A 16,257-nucleotide genomic window follows, 5' to 3' on the forward strand; every position below is an offset into this window, starting at 1 on the left:
AATTTCAATGCTAATAACTTCGTGGGTTTCTAATAATTTCTGAAATTTCTGGTAATTTGAATTCTAATAATTTCGTGAATTTCTGATGAATTCAATTCTAATAATTTCGTGAATTTCTGATGAATTCAATTCTAATAATTTCGTGAATTTCTTATAATTTCATGAATTTCTGATGATTTCAATTCTAATAATTTCGTGAATTTCTTATAATTTCGTAAAATATAATTTTTTTGATGAAGCAATATATTTTTATTATAAAAAAATTAAAATGCATAAAACTTTTTTAAAATCGAAATGTGGAAAAGTATAAATTATTTGAATCGTAATAAAATAATTATTTTTATCCACTCGCATTATAGACAATATTGCGCATTACTAATTCTGAATAAAATGACTTAAAAATATATGTTTGAAATTTTCACTGTAGATGTCTTATTTGATTTACGGGGATATTTTTTTATAGTCGACTTGGCGATAAATGCGGCGTGTGTTGGCGATATTGCCCGCATTATTGCTATTATTATTATTATTTTCACTCACCTGTTGGGGGGAGAGAATGGGGAAAACTAGCGAAAAAGAGCTTATAACGTACGCTGTTTCACTAGTCATATCAGAAACAGCAGTCGCATCGACAGCAACGGTGTGTGATCGTATCATGTGAGTCGTTGTGAGTACGCGCGTACTGGTTGGTGTGTTTGTGCCGGTGAGAGGTGCCGTTCCCTTGATTAAAGAAGGTTTTCGTACGCTTATACAAATGAGTACGCCACTGCCGATGTCGTAGAAATTAGTCGTACGTCCAGTCCGAAAATAATATAAAATGTCCGGTTTGGACAGAGATCGATTCCACCGAGCTGCTCGTGATGGATACTTGGACCTTCTACGTGAGGCAACTCGCAAGGACTGCAATGCATCCGATGAGGACGGGATGACTCCGACCCTGTGGGCTGCTTATTATGGAAATTTAGATGCCCTAAGGTTGATTGTCGGAAGAGGGTGAGTAACGTTTTTGTTGCTATTAAAATCACGCGTTATCTCATTGAACGGTTTTTTTTCACCCATGGTTCCTTTCGGACTCATTGGACCTTTTTTACTTATTTTCTTCTCATGGCCCTCTGTCTTATCCAGCCACCCTCTCTCCTTCATGAGATAATTTATACTTATATTGAATTTATTTTTTAATACATTTATAGTGGAAAAAAAAAATTACAGGTGTCGGACCCCAGGGCTAGAGTTCAGTGGGCTTCTCTCTTTTCCTAATTTTATATAGAGCCATTTCAAAATTATGAGCAACTAAGCAAATGATCTTGGGGGCCCTTTAACTAGCTGACAGTGACAGCACTTACATATTTACTCTCGAAAACCATAGACTCAGATCTCAGCTTGTAGAACAGGGTTTTCCAAAGTGGGCGACGTGGTCTCCTGGGGGGAGGGGGAAGGGGGGCAGTATATAAGCTACGTCCTATGGGTTCGCTTGACTTGGAGGGTGACGAATGTAAAATTCAAATAGAAGATGTAAAATTCGATGCAAAAAATGACAGAAATGTAAAATTTCTGTAAAAGAGGGGTGATAGAACAAAAAGTTTGGGAACCTCTGATATAGAACCAAAACCACTATAGACATGAGGCTTCCGGGCCGTGTAGGCTCTGGTACTGCTGATAGTTCTGTTGGATCCTGAGAAGAAGTAGTAACATTTTTTTCTCTCTATATTTTCACTTAAAAAGACTCGTTTCTTCCTACCCGAATTTTCTCCACAGCTCTCTGCGGCCCTCCCTCCTAACCACATATCATGGCTTCCCCCCTCCCTTCCCCTTGATTATCACCCGTGGCTCCTTCAGAATGTTTCAGGGCTACAAGAAGGTCATGGCCCCTTGCCATACTGGAATATTGAAATGGGCCCGCGGATGAAAATAAAGTTAAAGAGGAGCCATGGCAGAGGGGACTAGCGGAGGGGGGGGGGGAGTGCACTGACTGAGGCGCCTACAGGAAGAAAACATTGGGGAGCACGAATATTGTCATTCGTCCCGTATATACGGGACTCAAGCCTGTACGCAGGAAGCGCAATGGTGCGTTGCATTCTATATTCATTAATTATTGGGGGGGGGGGCTTCTCAAACAGCCTCAGCTCCTTCACCCCAGTTGCGGCACCTATGCCCACAGAGACCGCTGAAAAAATTCATTTAAATTTAAATGTGATGTGATACTGTGGGAAAAAGCGTAAGTACTTCTATAGAATGTAGTAGAACTGATGGGCCGAGAACCCACCAGAGCATCGAAATTCTTTGACCGGGATCTACAGAATGTTTTTTTTTTCTCGTCAATGTCTCTCTCACAAAGAGAGATTGACGAGCTAGCCACTCGGTGAAGAGACATTGCTATATGCGGTCGTCTCATCGTCACTTATCTTCCTCAAGGTAAAGTAGTACCACAGTGTCAAGAGAGATTGACACCGAGAAACTTTTTAACTGATAAAACCTTGTAACGGTCCGCTCTCCAAATTCTTTGGTGGCATCCTAAATTATTATGACAGACTCTTGTTTTGTATATACTAGCCCTTACTATTTACTACTCTAAATATTATGTTGACCCTAAAATACTCCGTGCGCCCCCGATCAGTCTTGTGACATCCTGTGGTGCCGCAGCGCACCGTTTGGGAAACTACTGACGATGCGTATCGTAATTTCACGAGCTTTATCCGTCCCTGGGAAAAGCAGATTTCGCAATAGGTAGCCCAAAGGCGTAATTAATTTAAGAATTGGAGAAAAATCTATACCTTAAAGAAGAAAATAATATAAGAATTTATAAGAAACCGATGAGAGAGAAAGAAATATTTTTGAAATTGAAGAAAAATTCATATGCTTGAGAGAAATAATTTAAAAATAAATAAAACTTCTGAACTAATTGTAAAAATAATTTCAATTAATAAAAGACATAATTTCAGAATTGAAAAGAAATCCATATTTTCGAAAGAAATAATTTCAGAATAAATAAATATTCAAAATTAGTAACAAATAATTTCATAACGACAGAAGCGAATTTAAAATTAATGACCGTAACAATTCCAATTAATGAATGAAATGTGTGTGTGTGATTTCAGAATTTATGAAAATCCATATTCAAAATAAATATGAATATTCAGTTTTGGAAGAAATACTGTAATTTCAGAATACATTAAAGTTCAGAATTAGTGACAGAAATAATTTCAAATGAAAATCGTAATGAATGAAAATTCGTAATAAAGGACAGAAGCATTTTCAGGGTAAATGGAAATTTACAGTTAATGACTGATGCAATTTCAGAATAAAATTAATTAATAATTCCAGAATTAATGACAGAAGTAATTTCATAATAAATTGAATTAATAATTTCACAATTAATGACAAAATTGATTACAGATTTGATGGAAATTCAGAAATAGTGACAAAAATAATTTCAGAATGAGTAAAATTAATTTCAGAATTACTGAAAAGAATAATTCCAGAATTAATGAAAATTCAGAATTAGTGACAGAAATCATTTTAGAATCATTAACAGAAATCATTTCAATAAAAATTCACAATAAAAGGCAGAAGTAATTTAAGGATAAATGAAAATTTATATTCAATGATAGATGCATATTTAGAATAAAATAAATGAAAAATTCAGAATTAATGACTGAAGTAACCTTAGAATCAATGAAAGAAGTGATTTCCAAAATTGAAGAAAAATCCGTATTTAGAGAAAGAAAAAAATTCAGAATGAACAAAAATTCAGAATTAACGAAAACGAGAAAAAAGTCTCATTAGAATTTATGAAAATTCGCAACGACAGAAAATAGTTTTAGCCATGTTCGGATCTAGAGCCCGCTGTTGGGAAGAATGATTTTACAAAATTGCTAAAAAAATTTAGTTTCTACGAATAGAATGACCATACGTCCTTCATTTTATCCCGGATTTTCCGGAAGAGGTTTCGGTTACCTCTGTTTTTTCTCCATCCCAACTTTTTTGAAAAAGTGTCCCGGTTTTCCCCGTTTTTTTAGTAAAAGTTCTCTTGAATTTATTATCTAATTAAAAACGTTGATACAGGTAATTTTAAACGGCTTGATTGGAATGCGATGCTACCGTATTAGAAATTCCGAAAATTTCATAAATAATCTCAATCATTATTAATCATCAATAATTTCATAAAAATAATCTCGCTTGGGGGGTCGATTACTGATCACCCTCCCCCCATACATCCGTGACTGATTTTAGTATCGATAAAAATTCATATATTTATTTGAATAATTTCAGAACTAATGAACCTACATCAATTTTGGGGCCCCTGTATCACTCGGAACCCTTGATCGAGGGGGTTCTGTTGGCGCATGCTCATCAAGAAGCCACTGTCAGTATCTAGACCTGACCCCAAAAATGCACTTGTAATATTCTCCAGTGATTATTAGACCTGTTATCAATCGCAAATTACGATGAGTTTCCATCGGTAGATGATGATACCAGTTTGTCGCAGACTCAACAACAGCCCCGACCGCTCCCTAAGGCTAAAAATCCCCCCAAAAGGAGAAGCGGCGAATTCAAGAAGGGAGAGGAAGATGATGATGACCTTGACATTATCCCCATTATTGTTATTATTATTTTTGCAATATTATTGAGCGAGAAAAATATTTAGTACACGGTGCTCAATCACGCCGAGTCTGCTGGTCTTGTATTCACAGACGCGCCCTCGATTTGATCGGCCTTCTTCTGGTTTTCGCGTAACAACGTTAATGTAAGTACGTTGATAATTAAGACAATGACTCACCTCGGTGGTGTTTACCGAGAACAAGCTGATGACGAGATTAGTTTTCTTGTTTTATCGGTTAATTAATTCCATTTGATGCTTCATATCATAACTGTTTCGCGACTGATCGATGAGTAGTAGCAGCATCAGTTTTGGCCGAACTCATTTTGATGTCCATCCAGTCTTTGAAGAAGACCCGCGTGCTTCAGATGTCGACGTGAAACAATATTTAGTCGAAAACACAATCAAACTCCGCTATAACGACATCGTATATTCTGCGAAATTTCGTCGTTATAACCGAGAGAGGTGTCGTTACAACCCAAGTTTGACATTTTCAAGACCTTTGTTATGACGAAAAATTAGATCAGGTGCAAATTAAGTGCTCTGTGTGAGGTGTTTTTCATTGTGATGAGGGTGACCATATTTGATTGAAAAAATTACAGGAAATAGTGATCATAAATAAGGCTCATAGACAATTGCCAAAAATGTTGGAACATGACAAATATGTGAGAGAGAGGAATATTTATATTTAGAATCATTTTCAAACTGGAAGTATGCCGCTGGGAACAACGGTTCGCCAGTGAAATACAATACACACCCCCTCCCCCTTGTCAGCAAAATTTCGTCATCAGCTCTGCCCCTCTGAATCCTAACTCATATTTTCATAAAGGGTGGTTGATGACGTAAACATTATCCAAACCCCTCCTTCCCCCCTTGTCATCAAAAGTCAGCAAATCGGAAACCCTCCTCTCCCCTCATCTATGATAACGTAATACTTGAACGGCTCCTAAGATTCATGTATGAATAAGCATGTTGTAGCGTAAACAGATGCAATAACTATTTTTTGAAGAGACAAACATTGCCTCAATGGGATGAACTTCAGTTCTAGGAACTGTATAGGGAACATGTAGAACAATATGGGGGAACAAAATCGTAAAAACAGAAGCAAAAGTGGCAGAAATGTGAAATTGCGTTTTCAACAACGTTATAAGCAAATTCCATAAACATTATTCTCAATGAATTGATGTTATATCTGAACTGTCCTTACATCCGTGGAATTTATAACCGAGTTTGACTGTACAGGGGAAGTGCACATTGTTGCGCATGGGGCTCCAAGAGGGTGGTAAATCACTCCGGCAGGAACAACATACTTCAGTGTGGATGATGGCAGCTAAATACAACATCTTCTGATATTGCTAAGGCTAATTTTGGGATGAGATTTCTTTCCAGCATCTAATTTTTTTTCCTTTTCAGATTAACTAAAAGGAAAAAATAAGATGCTGGACGGCACAAAACCATTATCTGTAAACGGCGCAACTTGATTTTCTACTTTTAATAGATTTTTTGAGGAATTTTGTTAGCCATTAGAAATGGTTCAATTTTGGCTAGAGAGTTGAAGTTTAGTGGCTCTGTCGTTGGATGGTTCAGTCTCCTTGGCTCTAAATACCTCTGACAACACCTTCCAGCATCTTATATGGTGCAGTTTTAGACCAACTGGTTGCTGCTGTGGCCACCCGAATTGCAAAAAAATCGTTTATTTAGGCATTAGCTGATGTGACCCTACTGTGCATTTTTGAGACATTTCGAAGCACTTTTCAACCATTAAAAGCGACCTGTCGACTTGTACGGGTAGAAAGTTTAGATGTAGTGGTTATGGTCGTTCAATGATTCAGTCTTACATGGCTCCAAATACTTCTCTGACAACACTTTCATCTGTCATCTTCTAACCATTTTCAGACCATCTAGTTGCTGTTGAACCTTTTCCTGGATTATTAGCTCGACTGTGTATTTTTGATATACAGCATTTCGAAGCACTCTCAGCCATTAGAAGCGACTTTTTAGTGGTCAAGCTCGTTCATTGGTTTAGTCTGGTTGGTATCAGTTATCTGAGACAACTTTCTAGATCAGTATTTTCCAAAGTGGGAGATATCAATACCTCCCTTCCCTACGGCGGGCGATGGAATGGTCCAAGGGGACGGGAGAAGTTACGGGTATCAATTCAAGAATCTTATGGGGTGAATTTACTTGAGAGGCAATGAGAGGAAAAATATTTTCTGAAGAAGAGGGCGGTAGACCAAACATTTGGGAGACCCCGTTCTTCATCTTATTCTGCCATTTCCCAGAATATCTAGCTGCTGCCCTTACCGCAGAAAATCATTTATCTAGATGGTGTGATTAGATATCGTATCCGTGATAGATTTTAAAGCATTTAACAGCTAATAGAAACGACTAAAATAGCGATAAAGTTCAGGTGTAATGGTTGGGTCAGGTAAGATTTAAAACCATTTGAAATTTGTGGGAAATATTCAGAGGATTTTAAATGTTCACACGTTGAAGTTATTTAAGGCTAGTATGTGTCCATAAAACCTCTAGAAAATATTCACAGCGTTTTCTCTGTTGACATCAACAATCTATATTCCTGCACAAAGTTGTCAATGACCGAATCTGAAATAGGGAAGAGCATATGTTGGAAATGGTCGGTTGTTATAATGAAACCTTGACCTTAGACCTGAAAGTGAGACAGACCCATTATATAAATGATGAATATCTACTACATTTTAAGTACAGCATATGCATTACAAATGCTTCCAGAGAAACGCGGAAGTTATTAGGAAGGAGTTTTCCAGCGGGACAACTCTTTAGATCCGATTGAGATTGGGAATGGCCATTGGCGTTGCTGCTGCTGCTGATGATGATTTAAATCCTTAAGAGAAATAGGGTTTGTTGCTTCTCCCCTCCCGTAAAGAAATGAGAAAAAAAAGCCGCGATATTTTCAAGAGTCAAGAAAAGAAAAATCTCCAACACACACACCACTATCATGTCATAAGATGGTGGCGGGGGTGATTCCTATTTCAAATCCGCAAATGTTCATGTCGTGGGTTCGATGCCCACATTTGCGTTGTTTGCGTGCTCGTTTTTTTTTTACTTTTTACCTACCTTTTTTTGCCGCCGTGGCTTACCATTGCCGTGCTTTTGTTTTATTCACCCTTATTTCTGCTCATAGCATCGTTAAATGGATACCGAGTAGGTAGAAAGTCTTGACCTACGCCATTATTGTTTTATTTTTCTTAAAGGAGGTAAATGAAACAATCGGGCCTTTGTTTTGGATTGTCTCAAAACCCTTTTCTTTTATAAGGGATCGGCTGCATATTTAGAATTGGCTATACCAACAAATATTGATGTGATATGATTTCATACACGAGTTTGAAATTTTTTGCGATTAATTGATAGGAATTGTTAGGTCTTGAAATCATTGGGGTTCCCACTCTACAAGTTTTTGTACACAATTTTTTTTTTGTTTATCACGCGATCTATTGACATTGATGGCACGAAATGCTATATATATGTAACCGAAGCCCTCAAATATTTAGGTTTTGATTTCCTCCATTCCGTAATAAGTAATTAGTATTTATTCATAGATTTTTCACCTTGACTGTTTTGGCACGAGCAGAAACCGAGAAAGAAGTTGCGAGCAAATTTTTAAAAAAAAATTGAATTTCAAATTGGAAACTTGATAACGAAGCAAAGGGTGATTCCAGAGACTCTGTCTGGGGGGGGGGGGGAAGGTAATTTTTTTTTAAACAGGAGTTTGTAATCCCGGGGGGGGGGCATGCCATATGGATTTTTCTTTCAGTGGGGAGAAGAGTAATTACCCCTCCTGTGAAACCGCCACTGTAATGCAGGTAGTCTGTGGGAATTGTGAAAGCCTACGTTTCCAAAAAATTTGATGGCAACTATCTCTATCTCTGATCATATTAAAAAGTTATAGTTTATTTCATCTTAAGACGGAATTAATGGCAATAACTTATATAATGGAATGAAACCTTTAATTAGTTGTACATTTGTCCGACCATTCAGCCTACACAGTCATTTGGTTAATCGGGCAAAAGATATTGAGCCAAATGGGAAGAAAAGTTAGCTAAGGTTTACGGAGACTTCTTGGCTAAAATTTTTAGACGATAGAATATCTGTGTAGGCCGAATGGTCGGAAAAATCTAAAAAAAAAACATGCCCGGTCGGGCATATAAGTTAGGCCTGGATTACACTATAAACGTTTTGTAAAAGTGCTTTTATAAAACTTTAAAAATACAACTTACCGTATATACTCGTGTATAAGCCTACCCCCCCCCCCCTTCAGGACCACCAAAACCGCAATAAATTGAAAACCCGTGTATAAGCCGACCCCCAAAAAATCTGTTCATTTTAGAGGAAAAAAAATCGTATATTTTCATGCAAAATGAATAGCTCTTGCGGAAATTTACAATAGAAAATGATTCAAACTTTCTAATCCGTTTCTTCTAAGTCTCCAAGCTCGCCGTAATCCATCAGATTATCATAGGGGGGCGCGGCATCTTCGTTTTTATCCTCATCTGGGTTGTTATCGCCATTGTCACTTTCAAAGAGGATATCATCTTCAGTTCCGTCCATCGCATTGCTGATGCAACACTTTTTGAAGGATCGGCGGAAACAGAATTCCACGTCTCATGTACCCATTAGCACACTAGGCCAATGTCAGGTTTCTTCAAGGCACCACTTTTTGTAGTTTCTTCATCATCGGAACTCATCCATTCGATCCACAAATTCCTTAAATAGTCTGAGTCGTGTCGATGCTCACATCTAAAAGCTGTACACAATCGACGTTATCCCACCTAGTATCGAAGCCAATGATGTTTTCGATTTCTTTGCCTCTGCTTTGACATAATCCGTTCCATGTGGGGGTTTGAACATGGGCCCGTTTCTCGAACACTGCTGCAAAAATGACTACTGATTGTGGGGGGTCGATGTTTTCTCATCAAAAACTGACCCGAGTATAAGCCGACCCCCCCCCCCACTTGAGGAACGCCACAAAAAAACTCGGCTTATACACGAGTATATACGGTACTTCAAAAAACTTTAAAAACGAATTGATTTTATACGCACGAAAAATATGGAAAATGATATAATTTTGTTTTAAATCAAAATTTTGAAAGAAATGCAAAAATTCGAAAGCAATGTGGTCACCAATTAAAAATCTAAAATCAGCCCAACCGATAATTATAATTTTCTGCTTTTTTCGCCTCGGAAAACATAACATAACATAATTTATTTGTCCCCAGTCAATTATGATGAAACTATACAAATTAGAGTTTACAATAAAATTACATATTTTATAATATTTGATAGAAAATACAAAGAGAAAAGAAGTCATCAAGATACAATTCACCTCGCCTATAGAATCATAGACAATTTACGGTACAGGACCGGACTGGGGCAGGCGTAGGCGTAGGATAGGGTGACCAGATCATGCGACTGAGAAACCGGAACAAAACGGATAAAAACCGGGACATCTTGAAATTAAATTTTTTCAGAAGGGCATTATAGTGTCGAATTGTAAGGCAATGAATAAAATTATCTACAGTCGAATCCCGTTATAAAGAACGCCAAGAGACCGGAGGAATCACTTCGTTAAAACGAAATTTCGTTATAAAGGAATTCCAGGTTACCTAGCATTGTTCCTATGTAAACTTTTTTGGGGGGGATGAGAAAAGTGTTCGCTAAAACGAGATTTTCGCTGTAACGGTATTCGACTGTATTAGCACCAAAAGCCTGGAACTTGTACGGTTTAGTAAAGTGTTCTTTTCAATATTTTTTTCTCTAATTCTAGACTGATGAATTTGAGTCGAAAATTTACCACCATGAGAGAAACAATTTGCCATGAATGACATGACAAACAATAAATGAGAGAAACAATTTGCCAACCGGAGAAAAAAAAAACAAAAACTGAAGAAAAATTTTCTTAATTTTCTTGACTTGTCATACTTCATATTGTTATATTAAGTCATTATAAATACAAGAAACTGCTTCAAGGTAGGATACCTACTCTATTAGACCAGACACGACTCCGGCTCTGTCCCTTCCGGGATGTAAGCCTTTTACCCGTGTGGGTAAAATAGCCGTAGGATACCTGCTGCCACCTATTGGATAAAATCAAACTATCTATTATAATTCTCAAAATAAAATGATTGTTGGTTTTAAACCGAATGGCAAAATGATAATAAGCAGCATTTGGTATGAAACTAAAAATTTTTTTTTTTCTGCATACAGTTGTAAATTTTATACTCAAAAATATCTATTATTATGTTTTTTGATACTTACACACTATCAAAGTTTCATTTATAAAACTTCAAAAATGCAACCAATAAGGGTTACATCGGTTACATTCCAGCAAATGCAACCAATACGCTTATTGGTTGTATTTTTCAATTTTTGTGAAAGATCTTTTATCAAACTATTATAGTGTAATCCCGGATAATCAATCCCTAAGATTGTATGAAAACTGATATTCTTTGGTGGATCCAAAAAAAAGTTCCTTTCCGAAATCATTTGATAATTTTGTTCCTTCAAAAAAAACCATTTTCTCTACAAATTAAGGGCTCATCTTCCGCATTTGCGATGTTAAAAAGTTATCGAAGGGTTAATGATGATGATTTTTATATTACATTCACCGACTTAACCGATTAGGTTTACAAGTACAAAATGTCAAAGAAAAAGACGGTAATCTTAGAGAAAGTCGCATAGTCATTTTATTCAAATTTGCAAACTTTATAACCCATGTAACAAGCATTATCAGTCGAAGTAGCCAACCGTGAGCTTGTAACGATCTAACGTCGATACATCGAGCCAATTTCGAGCACATCCTGTACTTTCGATACACGCGATAAGAAAAATCATAAGAAGAATACCAATATGCAATTCCACGCCGCTTTTTTTTTGTGATCGCATTAGGACTATGGGGTTTCTGATAACAATAACCAAATGATAACTATATCCGAGGAAAGTTCCATTTCCAAGCACGGTGATCATTTGGTTAAAGGTATGGTAAACGGGCATTAGAGTGAGACGGGGCAAGTCTTGTTTTTCTTTCCACATAATTGGTTGCAAAATGTTCAACTGTTCCACAATTATTATTATTTTAAAACGGCATTTTCCCTCCTTTAACCACTTTATGAACAAGGACGTAATATTGCGTCCAAACGCCGGTGGAATAAATTCAAACAAGTTCGCTCATCACAATCGCGAAGCTTTGTTGTAACCTTATAATTTTTTTTCCGCTTCGTTTTTCAATACCCTGATAACGATTTTTTTCCCACATGTAATGTATCCTTCTGCAATATACATATAAGAGTTGAAAAGAACCGGTGGGGGGGGGGGGGTGAAAAGAGAAATCTACTTTGTACTTATACTCTTATCAACTTATCTATTACAATGTTTTACTTTTTCATTTGTTTTTTTTCTTCCTTCTCTCTTCTACTTTTTTTATTTTTCCTTTCCCTTTTTCTAACGTGTAGTTAAGTTAAGACAAGGTTACCTTATTTATCGCCGATTTCGTCGAATAGAGATCATCCGAATTTGTTGCCAATCACTTCTAAGCGAAGGGATTAAACTACAGTCCTGAATATTTTTATATTGAATATTTTATATTATTCCTGAATATTTTCGATTACTTAATTCAATCACTGTGAGGCTTTATAGTGGAACTGTCTAATGTACAACACGAATTACGATACTTTTTTTAATGTACGAAACGTTTGATAAATCCATTGAGAAAGTCTCTCAGAAAAATAAATTTGAATCTCAACTGAAAGAAACTGATCAAGCACTTTTTTCTTTTCGTCATACATTTGCGTTCGCTATAGGAGGGCCATTACATAAAAGCTGCTCCACACGTACATGATTCACAGCGAATACTACAGCCCGATTATGATATACAGGGTGCGGAAATGTTTATCAACAACGGGGGGGGGGGGGAAAGAAGAACACTTTATAGCTTCCTACACAGTCTTGCTGCCTGATAACGATGACTTATAGGGGAAAAAATTAATTCTGGTTAAATGTTAGCTAAATTAAAATGCGCATGGGGAAAAAAATTGATAACATTATCCAAATTCCCGATAAAAAACGAATTTTTTCCCATGCTATGATATTGATCCGTTCCATGCTTATCAAAAGTGATAACAATGTCCGCATAGGTGCCGAAACCTAGGGGCTGAAGCCATTTAAGCCCCCACCTCAATAAATTTTGTTAGGGGGCTGAGCCCCTCCAGTAATTTCTGAAAAAACAATACAATGCAGCCCCCCACCATCTGCGTACGCGCTCAAGTCCCGTATATACGGGCCGACCAACAACTTTCAGCCCTCCCAATGTTTTCTTCACACGTCGGCGCCTCTGAATGCCCGTGACTTTAATAAACGGCGTCTTTATGGAAAGTATCACACGAAATAACTTCGAAATTTTCTGCATAATTAACGCTTTAATTGGATTGAATTCAACTCATTATAGTCTTTCGAAATGTAGACGTTGCTTAATTGCTGATGAGAATGGATGGAACAAAATGACCATAACGTTCTTCATGACCCCTGACGCCCTAAAAAGCAAACAAACAAACAAATGAAAAAAAAACGCAATTAATTCCTTTATTATTTTTCTTCTTTATGGGGTTTATAGGCCTTACATATCCCGATGGTGGCGAAATCTAGGCTTTTTTATTTGTTCGTTTTAATTCGACCGAATTCATAACCCGAATAAATAAACACGTCTGTGATATCGCCACGTGCGGAATCAACACCAATGGAGGAAACAGCGTGGGAAATACGTATTTCAATTACAATTTCGACATGGCCACGATTTCCACGTATTTTAATTATTCTGTCACAATTAAGACATGGTAAAAATCTAAAATTCATTTCCAGTGGAACAGAGTCACTCTTAGGGGTGTGTGACAGTTAATGTTGGGGGGACTTGCGGAAAAGATTTCATAACTATGAAAGGCAAATAATGTAATTGATGCTGAGGGCCTTTTTTTCATCTAAAATCATGGGTGGGGGGGGACACAAAAACAGATATTTTCCCCGGGTGGCTAAAAGAATGTTTGTTACTAAAGACTTTGATTATACTGTGGGTCAATTTTTTTTGACCCCAACATCCTGCAGCAGGGCACCTAGACTGCGATATTTGGTGGGGCCCCTTGCCAAATTTTTCATGGGGCCCCTCTATAGTAAATTTGCAGTGTGAAAAACAAAACAAATGATCAGTCGTCACCCGGAGCCCTGGCAGCCCTACGGTAGTGGGACCATGGCGAAAGGAACTCAAAGCCCCGAACCAAACATGAAGGCCTTAAATTACTGAAAGCTTTCCAATTATGAAATCATTTCTGCCATGAATTTTTGACAATTCCAAAAAATTCTATCTTCCACAAATTCTGAATTTTTATCAATTCTGGGGGGAATTATTTTTCCAATTATTTCCCTCAATTAAATGATCAATTTCAAGTTCTCACTCGTTTTTTGAAATTGTTCCTTTCATTAATTGAAAAAGGACCATCAGTGCTGAGTTTTCATCAATTTAAAATTTTCATTAATTTTTTTTTTGTTAATTTACACTTAGTTGTGTGTTAAATTTTTTTTTTTTCCATCGATACTTTTTCGGTATTCCTGTATCTTCTGTAATGATGTATAAATTTTTTCTCGATACCAATTATATAAAATACGTAAAAGGGCCAAATCTGATGATAAACATTTTTGGGCCCCCGAAATTGTCAAAAATCTCCAGGCTCCGCTAATATTTTCCGCACCGGGGCAGCGTATGGTAAAGGCGGCCCTGCGGTGGAAACAAGCAGAATGATCAAGCTTGTAATAGTGTCAATGGACTTGTGGAAATTTTTTCGAAGAATTATTATTTTCTGTGGATTCTGAATAGCATAATCCAGATGCTGTAAAGTCGTCAACGATCGTTAACGATTGTAATGTAGTGCACGTGTATGGACACACACACACACACATAAGCTGCGTCAGACTAGCGTGTTCGTTGTAACAGCTGGGTAAATACGCGAGAAAAATATTTATATACAGAAAAGCAGCCAGTTTTTATTACTTTAGCCTTTGCCTATTGAGGTAAGTGTGACTTGATAAAAAAAAAATTACCTTGTCTATATAGAACATTCTGGAAATTTCGTTGTGATCGGAATTTGCAACGAAGTAGAATCGTAACAGTTGCAACACTTCTAATATGGGCAGGGCCTCCCTTACCAGACGTAGGGCCAGTGCGAAAATAATAGCGGGGGGCTCTTTAGTCCCGATTTTTTCTTCTGTGAGGGGGGAAGGGGTGTAATCGAAAATTCAGAAAATTTCCAGAATTGATTAAAATCCAGAATTTATAAAAGATATTATGTTAACGTAAATGAGGGGGGGGCCTCCTCCAAAACGCAGGGCCCAGTGCGTCCGCACCTGTCACACACCCCTAAGGGTGACTCTGAATATGGGATAGGCTAAACGTGCTTAATAAAGAAAAATACGAGAAATTGGGATTTTTTAAATAAGGGACATTGTCAATTTTAACCATAAGAAAAAACAGTTTGCAGTTGAAACTGTAAAACACAGTATTAACATTAACCGAAACGGTTCATTATTTTAAAATTTACGAAATTCCATGACAGTATAAAATGCGTTCAAAGTCATGAAAGTACATAATTATCGCAATGATGCGCGATTAAAATTACAAAACAAATATTATAATTAATACAAAAATTAGTTTAAAACCAACAAATTACCCCTGTACAGATAGATCATACGGATCTCTCTTGGGATTACGTGAGGATCACGTTATTCAAATAAAGATTGTACACTAAATTCACATTTTTTTGGAAAAACTGATCAGTCGATGTTTGGTGGGTTTTGGTGAGTATTCTAACTTCTTCAAAATGTGTTTCAAGTAGTGAGACTAAATCCAAAATGCCTTTGAAATATGTTATTCCGTCGGGAAATGGAAAATACATTTAATCCGTCCAGTACAGTACCGCCCAGTACTGCTTTGTTGCTCCTCACAATATATGTACTTCTTCCATATCGTCTTCAGATAACTCTGACCTCGCTAATTTATTGACGATTACGGATATATTTCTTTCTCTCTCGGTGGCATGATCTCCTTTTCTCATATTATCATCTATAGGAACATAAGATTCCGTCGATACTGTCATAAATCACTGTATTCGATGACATAAATTTTTTCTCTTAGTGATAGAAAGGAACAATTAGTAGTTGGCCTTATTAAAAATCATGGAATCATGTGTAAAATACTATACGAGCACACACAAACAGCAACACGTGGTTTTAGACTTTAAACTGACATCAGAGTTGCCAAACATTAACAAACTTCAAACCAAAATTTCATTCAAAAACAACAAATATAAGAACTTGTGCTGCCATCTAGTGAGAATAACTTGAACCAAAATTACAACTATTAGTGTCCATACAGGGGTTTTAGTTCCATAGAAGGAATGATAAAAATTAGTGTCCGTCCTAAGGGTGACCGTTAAGCAGGGTTTCAAAATGCATTATTTAAATGGGCTTTTGCCGGGAAATATTTATTTAGCTGTAAAACAGGGGTGACCACATCTGAGGGACGACCGTTAAGAGGGGGGGTTTTTAACAGTATTTTGTACTAGTGATTTGCATAATCGGATAAC

General features: G+C 36.9%; 1 protein-coding gene across 1 annotated transcript in view; it reads left to right on the forward strand.

Annotated features, from left to right (window-relative positions):
• The first annotated feature begins 612 nt into the window (after positions 1-612).
• The window catches only part of LOC149077128 (pre-mRNA splicing regulator USH1G-like), a 50,539-nt gene continuing 34,894 nt past the window's right edge, over positions 613-16,257 (forward strand). Inside the window, exon 1 of the mRNA XM_089244861.1 lies at positions 613-993. Coding sequence (XP_089100987.1) covers positions 818-993 — 176 coding nt within the window. The 5' untranslated portion in view covers positions 613-817. The remainder of the gene's footprint in view (positions 994-16,257) is intronic.

Source organism: Pholcus phalangioides, unplaced genomic scaffold (genome assembly GCF_987345545.1).
Source record: "Pholcus phalangioides strain wild (caught in Gottingen) unplaced genomic scaffold, Ppha-v1.0 ptg000015l_1, whole genome shotgun sequence".
Lineage (NCBI taxonomy): Eukaryota > Metazoa > Arthropoda > Arachnida > Araneae > Pholcidae > Pholcus > Pholcus phalangioides.